The sequence below is a fragment of the Ambystoma mexicanum genome, chromosome 14 (assembly GCF_040938575.1).
Source record: "Ambystoma mexicanum isolate Mex_15411 chromosome 14, UKY_AmexF1_1, whole genome shotgun sequence".
Classification (NCBI taxonomy): Eukaryota; Metazoa; Chordata; class Amphibia; order Caudata; family Ambystomatidae; genus Ambystoma; species Ambystoma mexicanum.
Window position 1 is genome coordinate 545,417,652 of NC_090940.1, and position 13,711 is coordinate 545,431,362.

The 13,711-nt window shown below is 44.7% G+C and overlaps 1 protein-coding gene across 1 annotated transcript in view; it reads right to left on the reverse strand.

Annotated features, from left to right (window-relative positions):
• TRIP11 (thyroid hormone receptor interactor 11) overlaps window positions 1-13,711 on the reverse strand; it is a 1,018,241-nt gene that overhangs the window by 410,523 nt on the left and 594,007 nt on the right. Inside the window, exon 10 of the mRNA XM_069637842.1 lies at window positions 11,115-11,330. Within this exon, the coding sequence (XP_069493943.1) occupies window positions 11,115-11,330 (216 nt within the window). The remainder of the gene's footprint in view (window positions 1-11,114; window positions 11,331-13,711) is intronic.

The following is a 13,711-nucleotide window of genomic DNA, read 5'->3' on the forward strand; positions in this document are numbered from 1 at the left end:
TAAGTTTATTGGACCGTATGAGGTGATTAAATGTATATCTAAGGTGGCGGTTAAACTACAATTGCCGCAATCATTGAAGATCCATCCAGTATTCCATGTGTCTTTGCTTAAACCCGCAGCTCCCGGGACGCGAGCACAGAAACCCCCAGCAATCATCAAGGATGGGCAATCGGAATACGAGGTGCAGAAAATACTGGACTCCAGGCGCAGACAGAAGAAATTATGGTATCTTATCCAATGGGTGGGATATGGACCCGAGGATTGTTCATGGGAACCAGCTACTGCGGTTCATGCACCTCGTTTGGTGCGTCAATTTCATCTGCGTCATCCGGAGAAAACAAGACTTGGAAAGGGCCCTGAGAGAGGGGGTACTGTCAGAAAAACAGTTGTTTGGGACAAGAAACAGCGCTTTACAGCCAGAAGATGGGCTGTTCTAGGAATAAACTACGTTTCCCAGCATGCCGAGGGAATTCAGTAGTCCGGGGTTTTCGCGCGATGCAGCAGCTGGCAATTAGGAAGGAATAAATCTCCAACCGCCCGTGCCATGGTGCAGATAATTAATGATTATGTGCACGGGCGGCAGTTTGGAGTGTGTGTGAGCCAGGTTATCTTTTCGGACACCGGAGGACTGGTGGGCGTCAGCACGGATTCCAGGAAATCAATAAGCATGCATCCCGGGCCGCGGCGGTGATTTACAAGCGGCTTGGACGTGCTTTGGAACAGCAGTCTTCAGGGCTCGGGTGTCCTCGTGAGGCGCCCGGGCCATCAGCTAAGTGCATTTTCCATGGTGTTCTATTTTATGGCTACGCAACTTTTGAAGGCATTAGTTATGTGTGCGTGTGAGGAAACACGTGACCACTTTGATGCAAAGCAGGCTGATTTACTTTGTTCAGGAATATAAACAGTGTTTCACTGAAAACCAGGAATTAATGCCTAGGCATATGAGAATAAGGACACTGTGTTTTGTTTGTTGCATGTATTTAATGTGCAGCATTTGTTCGTTGCTTCATTGTGCTCATGGGGCCATGCGTCCAATGTGCTTCATCCCAGTGTGTGCCATCATGCTTTTTGTGCTAAGTCTGTTTGGAGCATAATTGTTCCTAAATGTTTGTGTTCATTACGTTTGAGTTTCTAACACAATTTACATTGTGTTTAAAGTCATGTTATGTGTTCTTGCTTATGAAAAGATACTATGAATATGCATATACAGTTTGAAGGGGTTCAAAAAACATTCTGGAGGTTAGGTTAGGACAGGTCAGGTGTAGGAGTAATTATATAGATTTCAAGGTACTTAGTTGGAGTTATTGTTATATTTGCATGTTATGTTTCCCCCTCTTTTCCTTTGCCATTCCACCCCCTTTCCCTAACTCCTTCTTCCCCCCATTGGCTGCCACGTGGCTCCTTGTGTTACTAAGTTCAGGCGCCCGTGCTAACCAAGGTGGGAGGGTCGAATCTATTCGGCTTCTGTGGTTCGGGAGAGAGGGTCGAGACCCTTATCCCTTTGTTTGCATTGACAACCAGGCTCGAAGAAGTGGCTAACTTCTCCCCAGTTTTTTTCTCGCTGGGTTGCATCGTTCCTCAGCAACAGGGATAGCAGAGTTTGCTCTGAGATGGCAGAGGCGGTCCCCATCCCCTTTGAATTTGGTGTCCCTCAGGGGGCTAGTCTCTCCTCGTGTTTGTACAACATCTTTAAGGCCCCCTTCTTTGCCATGCTAGAGCAGGAAGGGACATGGTTCATGAATTTCGCTGACAACACTCAGTGTATTATCCCGCTGTCACGTTCCCACGACCAAGACAAAGCCCATCTGAACAAAGTTTATGTTAGCATAGAACACTGGATGGTCATGAATGGCTTGACGTTTAATAGGTCCAAGACCTGCACTTTTGATTGCGAGTTCACTGTGCACCATATTCAAGTTGGGACCGGCCTACGAGGACTTTCAATTGGGGGATGTGAAAATCTCCACACTTAAGAAAGTTAAATCCCTGGTGGTTACTTTTGATCAGTTCCTCTCCACGTGGGGGGGTCTGGACTCCGCAGCAGCATAAGAGCATTCTATCTGAAGCGGTTTGCCCATTTGCGCCCTTTCATCATGCAGGCCAATGCTGAGATCTTACCTAAAGCCATTGTAGGTGCAAAACTGGACTATTGCTGCAGTCTCCGGACAGGCATTAGAAAAGCAGAAACTAGCCGACTCCAAGTGATCCAGAACTGGGCCGTGAGGGTGGTAATGGGTCACTCAAGACGTGATCATGTCTCGGTATCCAGAAGAGCCCTACACTGGCTGCCAGTGGAGGCGCAAATTATTTTCCGCCTCCTACTAATTACCTTTAAATGCACACAGGGCATCATGCCATGTTACCCGAGTGATCTGATAGTAAATAAGGCCGCTAGCGGAGCCATCAGAGCCATCAGATCTAACAATCTCAAACTAGTTATCTCAAGATGTAGATCCAAGAAGACTGAGAGGGGGACATTCTCAGTGGGTGCACCATCGGCCTGGAATGGTCTTCCACTTCATCTTAGACTTCAGTCTAATCTGGAGCCATAAAAAGAAAGCTGAAGACATGGCTGTGCGCATGAATCTTGATGGCTGTTTCATATAAACTGTTTTCCGGCACCTAGATTTCCCCTCCTGGCCCAGGGCATTTGCCTCTGCTTGTCTGTTCTTCCCCTCTTTTTGTGTTTGGTGAGCGCCATCATGCCTTAGGGTCCATTGCCGCACTATACAAATCAAATACAGTAAAGTAAAGAGATCGCAGACTGGGCCAATCAGAAGAGGACATACAAAGGAGCCCACAGCTTCATTGGAATAAAAAAGGCTGCAGGCAGTCATTTCTTTTGTTGGATCCGGAGAAGGTAGACACATTTATTCACTGCTTCCTGCCTGAAAGTGAGGAACATGGACCCCAAAGAAACCTAAGGCACTTGTGCTGTGCCCCTGAAAGAAGATACCACTAGGAAAAAGCTGGACTTTGTACTAAAACTGGTAAAGTGGGAACGTTGGAATCTGAGGGCTAGGGAGGGAAAGCCTAGGAGCAGTACCCCTCCTGGGTAAATACAATCCAAAACAAGTGGATTAAAGAGCAGTGAATCCTGGTGAAAAGGGCACCAGGAGAATCTAAAGATTTGGCGAAAATAAAAATGTGGTGGAAAGGAGGCCAGGAGAATCCGAACAAGAGGTGATATTAAAACCCTGGTGAAAAGGACTCTAGCTGTTTCCTGGGAATTGCTGGGGAAAAAGGATGCCAAGACACTTCTGGAAACTGATTAAGTAACAGATTATTGGAAAGGACAGTAGCAATTATTTTGGAGTGTAGAAATAGCAGCCAGGTGAATATGGTGTCAGTAACCTGGAAAAAGAGGCCATCGACTGGGAAGAGCCCAGAGTATTGTGAATACACCAAAGGGATATAGGCTGAGGACCTGTGTTTGGATTAATTTGTATTAAACAGATGGACTCATGGTGAGCCCTAAAACATACATAGACAGTATTCACATTTAGTCTACCTATCTGATTCCACTGAAGGGAGTGGGATCGCCCTTATAGACCATTTACACTTTCGATTATATTAGTTACCTTCTAGTAAAAACAATATACAAACCCACCCTGTCCTTCAATTCATGTCAGACCCTACCATACATAAGTAGAGTAGCCAGGACGCATTATTGTCAATCCCTTCTCTACTTTTTCTATAAATCATTCCCTAATAGGTGCCAGTTACATACTGCGGCGAGGAAGAGACCATCTAGAGAAATACATCCTCTATTTATTGACACAAACACATACACACCAGTTAGGTACTGGGACGAGGATAAGGCAAGCAAGAGCAATGCTTAACTTCCAAGTAGGCACTGAGCGGTCTAGCCCTTTTTAGACCATTCCGCCTGGCGGGACGTTCCAAAGCAGAAAGAACAGTGAGAATGGAGTCAGCTGTGGTAACGGACTGCTGGAGGAGTGGGCTGCTGGAGGAGTGCAGACCTTTCTGAGAAGGCGGTGTGGCAGGCTGAGTGCTTGAGAGCCCCAGAATGACGCAGAGGGCATGTAGCATGTAGCGGGAAGCGATACTGAGTGAAGCTGGATACCTGCGTCCAACTACGGAACGGGAACTGACGTGACCAGGCGAAGCTTAAAAGTGAGGCACGGAGAGCCACTGTGGAGACTGAGCGAGGCGGCGCACGATAGAGAGAACTTATGGCAGCCGGAGATCTTTTCTGAACGCCATAAGCATCGACCGGTGAGCCAACCAAGGAAAGGGGACACCAGGGTGGCAGGCACATGTTATACTAAAGAAAAGCAAGCCTTTTTGAATACTGCTTTGAATTAAAACAAGAAAGCAAACACTTTTGAATATTGCTTTGCATGAAAGCAAGAAAGTATCACTTTTGAATACTCATTTTAAAGAAAGCAAGCACATTTGAATATGGATCAGAATGAGAAGCAGGTACTGTTGAATATTGAGCTGAATGGAAACAGTGTTGTGGAATATTACGCTCTGGTGGAACTGTGTAATTTGAGAAAGCAAGCATTGGCAAGAGCCATAAGAATATATGAAAGTGCAACAACTGAATAGTTGCCAAGTAAGCCAAGTGAACAGTGGCACTGTGCATAAAAGGGGAGAAGAAGCCAGTAGGTGTCTCAGGTGCGTGACCTGTAATGGGTGGACTATGTGGTCCGACAACTGCACCTAGACCGAGGACACCCAGTTATGAAAAAGCCACTTAAAATACTCACAAAGAAGCTTATGATTAAATATAAAGGAAAGTTGGTGTGAGCTGAAATTAAAAAACTGTACTTTGTGTGCTTGGTGAAAAAGAACCCAGAAGTGCTGGAAAGTATTATAAAGAACTGTGTTTTGAAACAGCAGAGAGACTTTAAAGCTTGGGGAAGGGAACCCCTGTGTATTGGGAACCATCCTGAACGTGGGGGAAGGGAAGCCCTTTGCCCTTTACAAACAGGAGCTGGAAGAAGCTCAGAACTTTCATTTGAACACTTCTAATTTTTACGCTGATAACCCTACACTTTGAATACAAATAGATGTGAGGGCAAGCATAGGTTTTGTACACAGACAGACTTTTACTTTGGACTCCCTGACTGTTAGGGAGAATTCTCAGAAATGTGCTAATTCCTCTCTAACTTGGAGACCCCAGCACTTCTGCTGGACTCTAGGACTTTTTAATTTTGAACCTGGAGAGAGTGAGACATTTTCCCCACTCTCTCATGTATTTTTCTGTGATTTAGACCCTGCGTTTCCTTTGGTTTTTGGAGTATGACTAATCCATAGGCATCTTTTTTAAATTGTCACACAGCACCTTCAGTGCAGTGACACAGGGACGTCTTAGATTTCCCAAGGTTTAAATACCTTTCCCTTGGACAACTACTGTTTCCAAGAGCAGTAAAGTGAAATTGACTTTACTTACATTGTAACACTCCAGACCCAGCACATACCATCTTACAATAGAGTGCTGGAGGGGATACTTAGTAGCTCCTTTGTCTAGCTTCTCATGTAACATGTTTTATGTTAACCTTTACACAATTAATGGCTGGTGGCAGTGTTACTTTGTACTACTGTGTTGTGTTTTTACTGGGGGTTGCGTTCGCAACCAGAGTAAAGCACCCATGGGTGCCATTTTTGTCAAAATGGCCCTTGTCGTCTTTTTTTCGCTATTTCTTGTTGTTTTGGGCCTTTTCGATTTTTGCTCTGCGCGCCAAACCAGGCTTGGTCCCTTTGTTCGTTTTGTCTTTAGCGGGCTTCACGAGTGAAACCCGCCTCTGCCTCTAGAGTCTGGTGGGGGTAACAAGTGAGGGAGGTGCCCGAAACACCTTGTGCTTTGTCTCCTAGGAGACAGGAATGCACTCCTAGTTGATTGGCCGGCTGGCTGTCTAGCAAGGACAGCCACCCTGCTGGGTGACTGACAGCTGGGCTGGAACGAATTGGAGCAAGCTGCATTAAAGGCAAGGCTTTCTGGCTTGGAAGGCAGAGTCGACCACTGGACGAAGGAACGAAAGAAGAACTTGAAGAGGGCGCCTACTGCAACTCCTGGACCGTTGGTTTGCCCGGTGTAGTCCTGCTGCTGTGCTGAAACTCCAAATTCGTATCAACAGAGAAGCCTGCGAAGATGACTTCTCCCCTTGATTTGGTGGGACCAATAAACTCCAAAGGTAAGTGACCAGACATCCTCTCTGAGCTGGATGAATTTCCATTGCAGTCACCGGTGGAACCGAATTTCCAGGGAGTGGAACACCAGATTGTGTGCATTGCTTTTAAGTTGGGCAAGAGCTCCAGGAAGATCCTCCGGACTCCCAGGAAGCAGGACTGACCGAGCCTGAGCCCCCTCAACAGAGTGCGGGACCCCAGATGCAAGAAAAGCCCATCTCAACAGGCAAGAAACACGATGTTGCTGTTTGTGGTAGAGGCGAGGAGCTGAAACACTGAATTGCCACTTGTTTGAAGTTTGCCGGTTGCAGTCGGTGACCGTCCCGTTGTAGTGCAGGAGTCCCTAGAAGTCCTCCCTCTTGTCTCCATGACTGAGGCCCAGGAACAACAGGACCTGCAGAGCTGCACAGGAACAGAAGTCATCTGCTGCATTTTTCTTCAACCTAACGGTACTTTAAAGTTTGAGAGAACTTGCCTCTCACTGTAGATTCGCGTCTACTTCACAAGTCTCCCAGCTTGTGGCCCTACATTTGATTCTTCTCTTTCACCAAAGACTTCTAAAAACATTGTGCAAAGACTTTTACTCACCTTCAAGAAGTCCTTCAGTCCACATAGACTTTTGCCTATTGACATTGGCTTAGCCTGGTTCCCTGAATGACTCTTCTCTCCTCTGCTATTGTGTAGCACCTGTCCTTCCAGGAAGGGGTTAACTTACTCTGCATTTGGGGGGTCCAAAAGTATTTGCCTGCTTAAATAATATTTGTGATCTTGTTTGTTCTAATAACCTTTTCTTTTGACACTCTCAAAGCCTACTCTGAATGCAACAGCAATATATTACTTATTATTATTAGCAATATATTATATTATATCACTACCCACTCTTTCCTCCCCCCCCTCTCAATCTCGCTATTCTAAACAATCCTCATCCTCCTTGAACTCTCTGCTGCCTTCGACCCTGTCGATCACTCCTTACTTCTCAACACTCTTGGGATTCAAAGGCTCTGTTCTTAACTGGCTCTCCTCTTACCTCTCTCACCGCTCTTTCACTGTCTCTTGGGGTGGACAAACCTCTATTGCCTTCCCTCTCAAATACGGCATCCCCCCTCCCCCCAGGATCTGTCCTCGGACCCTTCTTATTCTCTTTACACCTCGCTCCTTGCCCACATCATCTCCTCCTTTGGGATTTCTCACCATTTCTACGCAGATGACCCCCAGCTGTTCCTCTCCCTTTCTAACTCATTACCCTCTCCATCTCCCCTTCTAATCTTCCAATCTCTAACCATGCTCGTAATCTAGGTATATACTTTGAGCCTTCCCTCTTCTTCTCTCATATTTCCCTCACTGCTCGGGCATGTCGCTATCATCTCTTCAACATCCGTAAAGTCCGTCCCTCCCTCTCTCACCTTCCATGCTGCCAAACTCTTAATCTCCTCCCTCATCTTTTCTCGCCTTTTCTATTGTTCTTCTCTCTTCTTCCGTCTTCCCACTTCCCATCTTGCCATCCTCAAATACAACTAATAATGTCCACAGCGTCCTAGTTATTTAAGTCACCTAAGGGTGTAGGAATCTCCTGTGTGCCATCCCCAATGGGTCTTTACTGATTCTGAGAAACCTAGGAGTGTGTATTTCTGAAGTGTATTTGAGGGTTGCTTTTATATTGCTCCTTCTGAAGAAGGCTTGTTTAAATGACTGGTAAATAAATTAATAATTGTGTTATCAAGAAACCTTGAGTATTAGTTTTTGTTTGAATACTTGTCACTGTGAATCTCTGTGTAACTCCACTACTGCTCACATTGACCCCCTCTTGAGATAGGCCTGGCTGCTCAGCCACACTACAAACCTGTGTAGTTCAGACTTATACCAACATTTGGGTGCCTATTGCCAGGAGGCCAAGGTTGCTGTAGTGCACCCTAAGGGTACTTCCCCAAATCTTTACCTAACACTGACCCAGACTATCCTTAGAATGTTTAGGTATGAAAATCCCACCTTAGAATAGGGCAAGCTAGGCCTTTTTCCAAACCCTTTTTCTGTTAATAAAAGTTTCTAAGTTAAACTTGAATTCCGTTGCCTTTGTCTACTTCCTGGGGCCCTCACACCGTCTACTACCTACTTCACCTTATTCAGGTGCAGTTTTCTTTTGAGTTCATGTAATATAGCCTCAGAATGCTGGTTTTTCCTTTACTGTGAACTGGTGTTACTGTACTCTAACCTTTGTACCCTCCACTTACCAAATCAGTCTAAGAACCCAAACATTCTCTTATCTCCCCTACCCACTTTTTACACTCCCTGCCCTCAGAAAACATTCCCAATTGTATGTGGCGAACTATGAATTGGCAACCGAAGGTTAGCATGCAAAGTGTAGAAAGGATGAATATATGTCTTCATCAGAGAGCCTACGCCCTAGACTGTTTAGGGTCCAATAACAACCTGCACCCAGAAACTACGTTATTGTTTAAATCCCTGCTTTCTGAACAGTTGTTAGGGAGAATCCTCAGAAATGTGCTAATTCCCTGCTACTTTAGAGACCCCCAGCTCTTTTGCTGGACTTTAGGACTTTTAATTTCTAACCTGGAGAGAGTGAGACCTTTTTCCCACTCTCATGCATTTTTCTATAATTTGAACTCTGTTTTTCATTTGGTTTTGGAGTCTGAAACTCCATAGGCATCATCTTTTTACATTGTGACACACAGCACCTTCCGTGCAGTGGCACAGGGAAGTCTTTCAGATTTCCTAAAGGTTTAAATGCCTTCTCTTGGATAACTACTGTTTCAAAGAGCAGTGAAGTGAAAATGACTTTAATTACATTTGTAACTTTCCAGACCCAGCACACACTATCTTACAATGGGGTGCTGGAGGGGTTACTCAGTATCCCCATTGTCTAGTTTCTCATGTAACATTTTTGTTACCCTTTCTGCAATTAATGGCTGGTGGGAGTGGTTTACTTTTTACTACCGTTGTGTGTTTTTACCGTGGGCTGCGTTCGCAGCTGCAGTAAGGCTCCCATGAGTGCCCATTTTGTCAAAATGGCTCTGGTCATTCTTTTTTCACCATTTCTTGTTGGAAAGGTCCTTCTTGAGATTTACTCTGCACGCCAAACCAGGTTTGGTCCCTTTGTTCATTTTGCCTTTGGCGGGTTTCACGAGTGAAGCCCGCCTCTGACTCCAGTATGTCTAGCAGGGGCAGGAAGTGAGGGAGGTGCCCGAAACTCCCTGTGGTGCTTAATCCTCTTGGTTACAGGAATGCACCCAAAGGTGATTGGCCAGCTGGCTTTCCTTGGAAGACAGCCACCCTGATGTGTGACCGACAGCTAGGCTGTAATGAATAGGAGAAACCTGCATAAAAGGTGAGGCTTTTTGGCTTGGAAGGTAGAGTCGACCACTGGACGAAGGAATCCGAAGAAGAACTTGGAAGAGACGCCTGCTGCAACTCCTGGACCGTTGGTTTGCCCGGCGAAGCCCTGTTGCTGTGCTGAAGCTCCGAATTCGCCTTGACTAGAGAAGCCCTGCAAGGATGACTTCTCCCCTTGGGTTGGTGGATCAACCCCAAAGGGAACTCGTCTTGACATCCTCTCGGAGCTGGCTGTGCTTCCACTGCTGCTGGAACCGAAGTGCCAGGGAGAGCAACAGCAGATTGAGTGCATCGCTTTTAACTTGGACCCGAACTTCAGGAAGATCCTCCGGACTCCCTTGAAGCAGGACTGACCAAACCTGAGCCACCTCAACAGAGTGCTGGACCCCAGATGCGAGGAAAGACCAAAGTGGAATTCAAGAACTGCAGTGGTGCTATTTGCTTGAGACACGAGGAGCTGAAACCCCCAAGTGCCACTGATTTGAAGTTTGTCCATTGCTGCCGCTGACCTTCCATTTGTAGTGCAGGAGACCCAGACGTCCTCCCTCTTGTCCCCACAACTGGGGCCCAGGAACAAAGCAACTACAGGATCTACGACAGGAACTGAAGCCACCTGGAACCATTTATTATAACCAAAGGTACTGTAAAACTAAGGGGACTTGCCTCTTGTTGTGTAGCCTAGCTAGCTCTCAGTTGAGACTTGCCTTGGTTGCTTTGCAGAGTTGCTTGCAGCTTTGCCCCTCACAAGCCTCCCATCCTGTGGCCCCAAAGTGATTCCATTTTTCTACAAAGACTTCTAAAACATTGTGCAAGACTTTTTATTTGCCTACAAAGAAGTTCTTCAGCTCACCTAGACTTTTGCGCAATTACATTGGGGGTCTTGGCTCCCTGAGAGACTCGTCTTACCTCTGACTTTGTGCTTTACCTTTCCCCCAGAAAAGGGTTAATTTACTTTGCATTGAAGGGTTCAAAAAATACTTACCTGTTTAAGAATATTTGTTAACCTTTGTCTTATTCCCTAAAACCTTTTCTTTGACACCAAACTCTGTATTGCTCTAAATGTACCAGTGATATATCAATGTCCACAGTGTCCTAGCTATTTAAGTCACCTGAGGGTGTAGGAAGTGTGTGTGCCATCCCCAATAGGTATCTACTGATTTACTGAAACTGAGAGTGTGCATTTTGGAGTATATTTGTGTGTTACATACATGATTGCTCCTTTCTAAAGAAGGCTTATTCAACTGTTAAATTAATAAATAATTGTTTTTTCAAGAAACCTTCTGTGCAAGAGTTTATTTGAATATTTGTCACTGTGAATCTCTTTGCAACTCCCGTACAGCTCACATTGACCCCTCTTGAGATAAGCCTGGCTGCTCAATCACGCTACCAACCTGTCTAGTGCAGACTTATCCCAAAGGTTGGGCTCCTATTGCCAGGATGACAAAGTTGGTGTAGTCTCCCAAAGGGTTCTGCATACAATCTTGCCTAACAACTATTATCCCTGACATCCCCATCCAGTCGCCTGGCCTCTATCTAGAAGCACTTAACATGCTTAACTAACACTTAACTGCGTACATACTCACAATTCCTTCCTACTTTCTTATTACCTGCAAGGCTTCTTGATTCTGTTTGTCCAGCTCTTCTAGTTCCGCTGCGACTGCATCTTTCTCAAGCAGAGCTGCCTGCAACTTCTGCTCTTTGCTTTCAAGCTCATCTCTGAGTTGTTTTAGCTCCTCATTTGCATGTTCGAGAGACACAGTTTGAACTAGCTCACTTTCAAGTTGAGAATCCTGGAGACTAGCCAACTGCTTCTGGAGACCTTCCTAAAAATGGAAAAAAACAAACAAAAACAGAGGATTAGATGGGGGTGAATGAGACATTTTTTTAAACTTCAGATCCCATGACAGCAGACATATCGAACTATGACTCCTGAATAACAAATCGTTAGGAACATAAAGGTAAATAAACGTTTTAGTCAATGTTTGAGCAGTTAATAACTTGCAGACAAATACCATCACTATTAACCTAAATGCTTTACTCTGTGATCAAAATGATCCTAGCAAGTACAAAGGCAATAACATATCCAGGCCCCCTTCTTTTGGGATCCTTCTAGTAATCGTCATATAGAAGGTCTTAAATGCTTCCACCGTATGATGAAGTTATTGTTGCAATTTATTGCTGCTTACGGGAAAAATCTACCTATCACATCTACGTTCCATCATCAACCGTGAACAGATTTAATTGGTTAATGTGCATGTAGCTCAACTATTATTCAGGAAAGAGGAGCGCATTCATATCTACAAACAGCTCAAGTTCAGGGGAATTGTGACGTTTGGCCACTGTTACATAAATAAGTACTCTGAGACTGAAAGTAGGTTGTATAACTGTTTCAGAAACAACTTTTATTAATATTAACTTTCTTTTCTCTCTCTTTTAGGAAAAAGGGTACGTCTTGTTTCTGGTAGACTTTTCTTGACTTGAGGAATCATTTCGTTTAACTCCTAGCAAAGTCTCTTCCGGTAAGTATCTTATCCAATTGATTATAACTTTTCTTTAATAAGTGTTCTTTATGTATTAGACATTGTTATCATTCAGTTCAAGTCTTAAAAATCAGTTCTTTATCTTGGTGCTATTGGTCTCGTTAATAGACAGGAATATCTTATTCTTGGTTTTCTTTCTTTCCTCTTAAGGTATTCTGCAGTCTTTCTCTCTGGAATACTTGAATCACACTTGACCTTTCTCTCTCGTTGCTAACTTCTCTTTTTATATTCTTTTGGTGTTTATTCATTTCTAATAACCTTTGTAAAAACTCACTTCTCTCTTCTTATGCATGTCTCTATAACTTACTCAGTCTCTCACCAAAATTCCTCATTTTACGTCTGCTCTCACTTTATTGCATTTCTTTGCCTCAGGCTATTCTCTTTTAAGACTTTAGTCGTTTTCTCACTTCACTCTCGTCTCTCTCTCACTTGCACATACCTTCTTCTGCAGATCTGCCTTGAATTGATCTGTCGCTGCTTACTCGATCAGCTGTTCCCCCTCATACGCAGCGTTTTATCTCCTCTCCCTCGCTACGGATCGATGCGCTGCAGCCGATCGACTATAACTTCGCACCTTCTTCGTTCGCGCTTCGTACTCGATCCGGTCTCATGCGTACACCGCTGCCGCTCTCACCTTCATGCGAAGCGAAACACTGGTCGGGTATTTAAATCACCAAATCAAATGGAGCTCTCTCCCTCAAGGTTTTTTTTTATACGTGCCGACACGCATCTCCCTAATTCGTTCACCTTCTCTCGTTCAATCGGCAAACATGAACCCTTCGTATTCAGGGTTTCAACGTTCAATCTAAATGACGAGTTTAACATTCACTCGCCAGAACTAACAGGCTTTCAGCGCAACAGATTTTTTTAATCTTAAGTCAACATTACATTTCCTTCTCCTTGACAGATCCTCAGTAAGCCCACTCGTAACTGTCGCACTTCAAATCCTCGGGCTCCGTCTCCTAGCAACCAAAACAGAGACCAAAACAATCATTTGTTTTTTTTTGATAACACATTTTATTGGTATTTAAAACAAATTAAACAAATAAACAAACAATATACGCACACTGCTGGTGATGGTCAATGACTGTCTCCCATCGATATACACATATATTGCAACTTGGGTCGAATTATCCCAACACGGGTACCACATTTCTTTCCCCTGTTTTGCAAGCACCGTGGGCATCAGGGGGGTGCTTAGTCATGTCTCGGTGTCCATATGTCCAACAGTAGCCCTCATTGGGCATCTTCCCATTTCTGCCACACTTTTTGTGCTTTAGCCGGGCATCCTCTGGCCGAGTATACCCTGTGCTCCATTGCAACACAAACATCGACATCTGTCCTCCACTGTTCATAACTCGGTGTCTGATCTGATCCCCATTTTTGGGCGATATTCCTTTTCATAATAGCAGTAGTGGTGAACAAGAACAGTTTTTCATATCTAGATAGATCCATTTCATCGTCCATTCCCAACAGTAATAACTTAGGGTCTCTAGGAATCGTTTTGCCCATGACTCTAGAGAGTTCCTCACAACAAGCCTCCCAGAATAGTTGGATGCATGTGCACTCCCACAGGATGTGGAAGAAGGTGCCTTCCTCTGTTTTGCATCGCAGGCAGTTCGGATCATTTATCCTTCCCCATTTGTACCTGGGGTAGTATACTC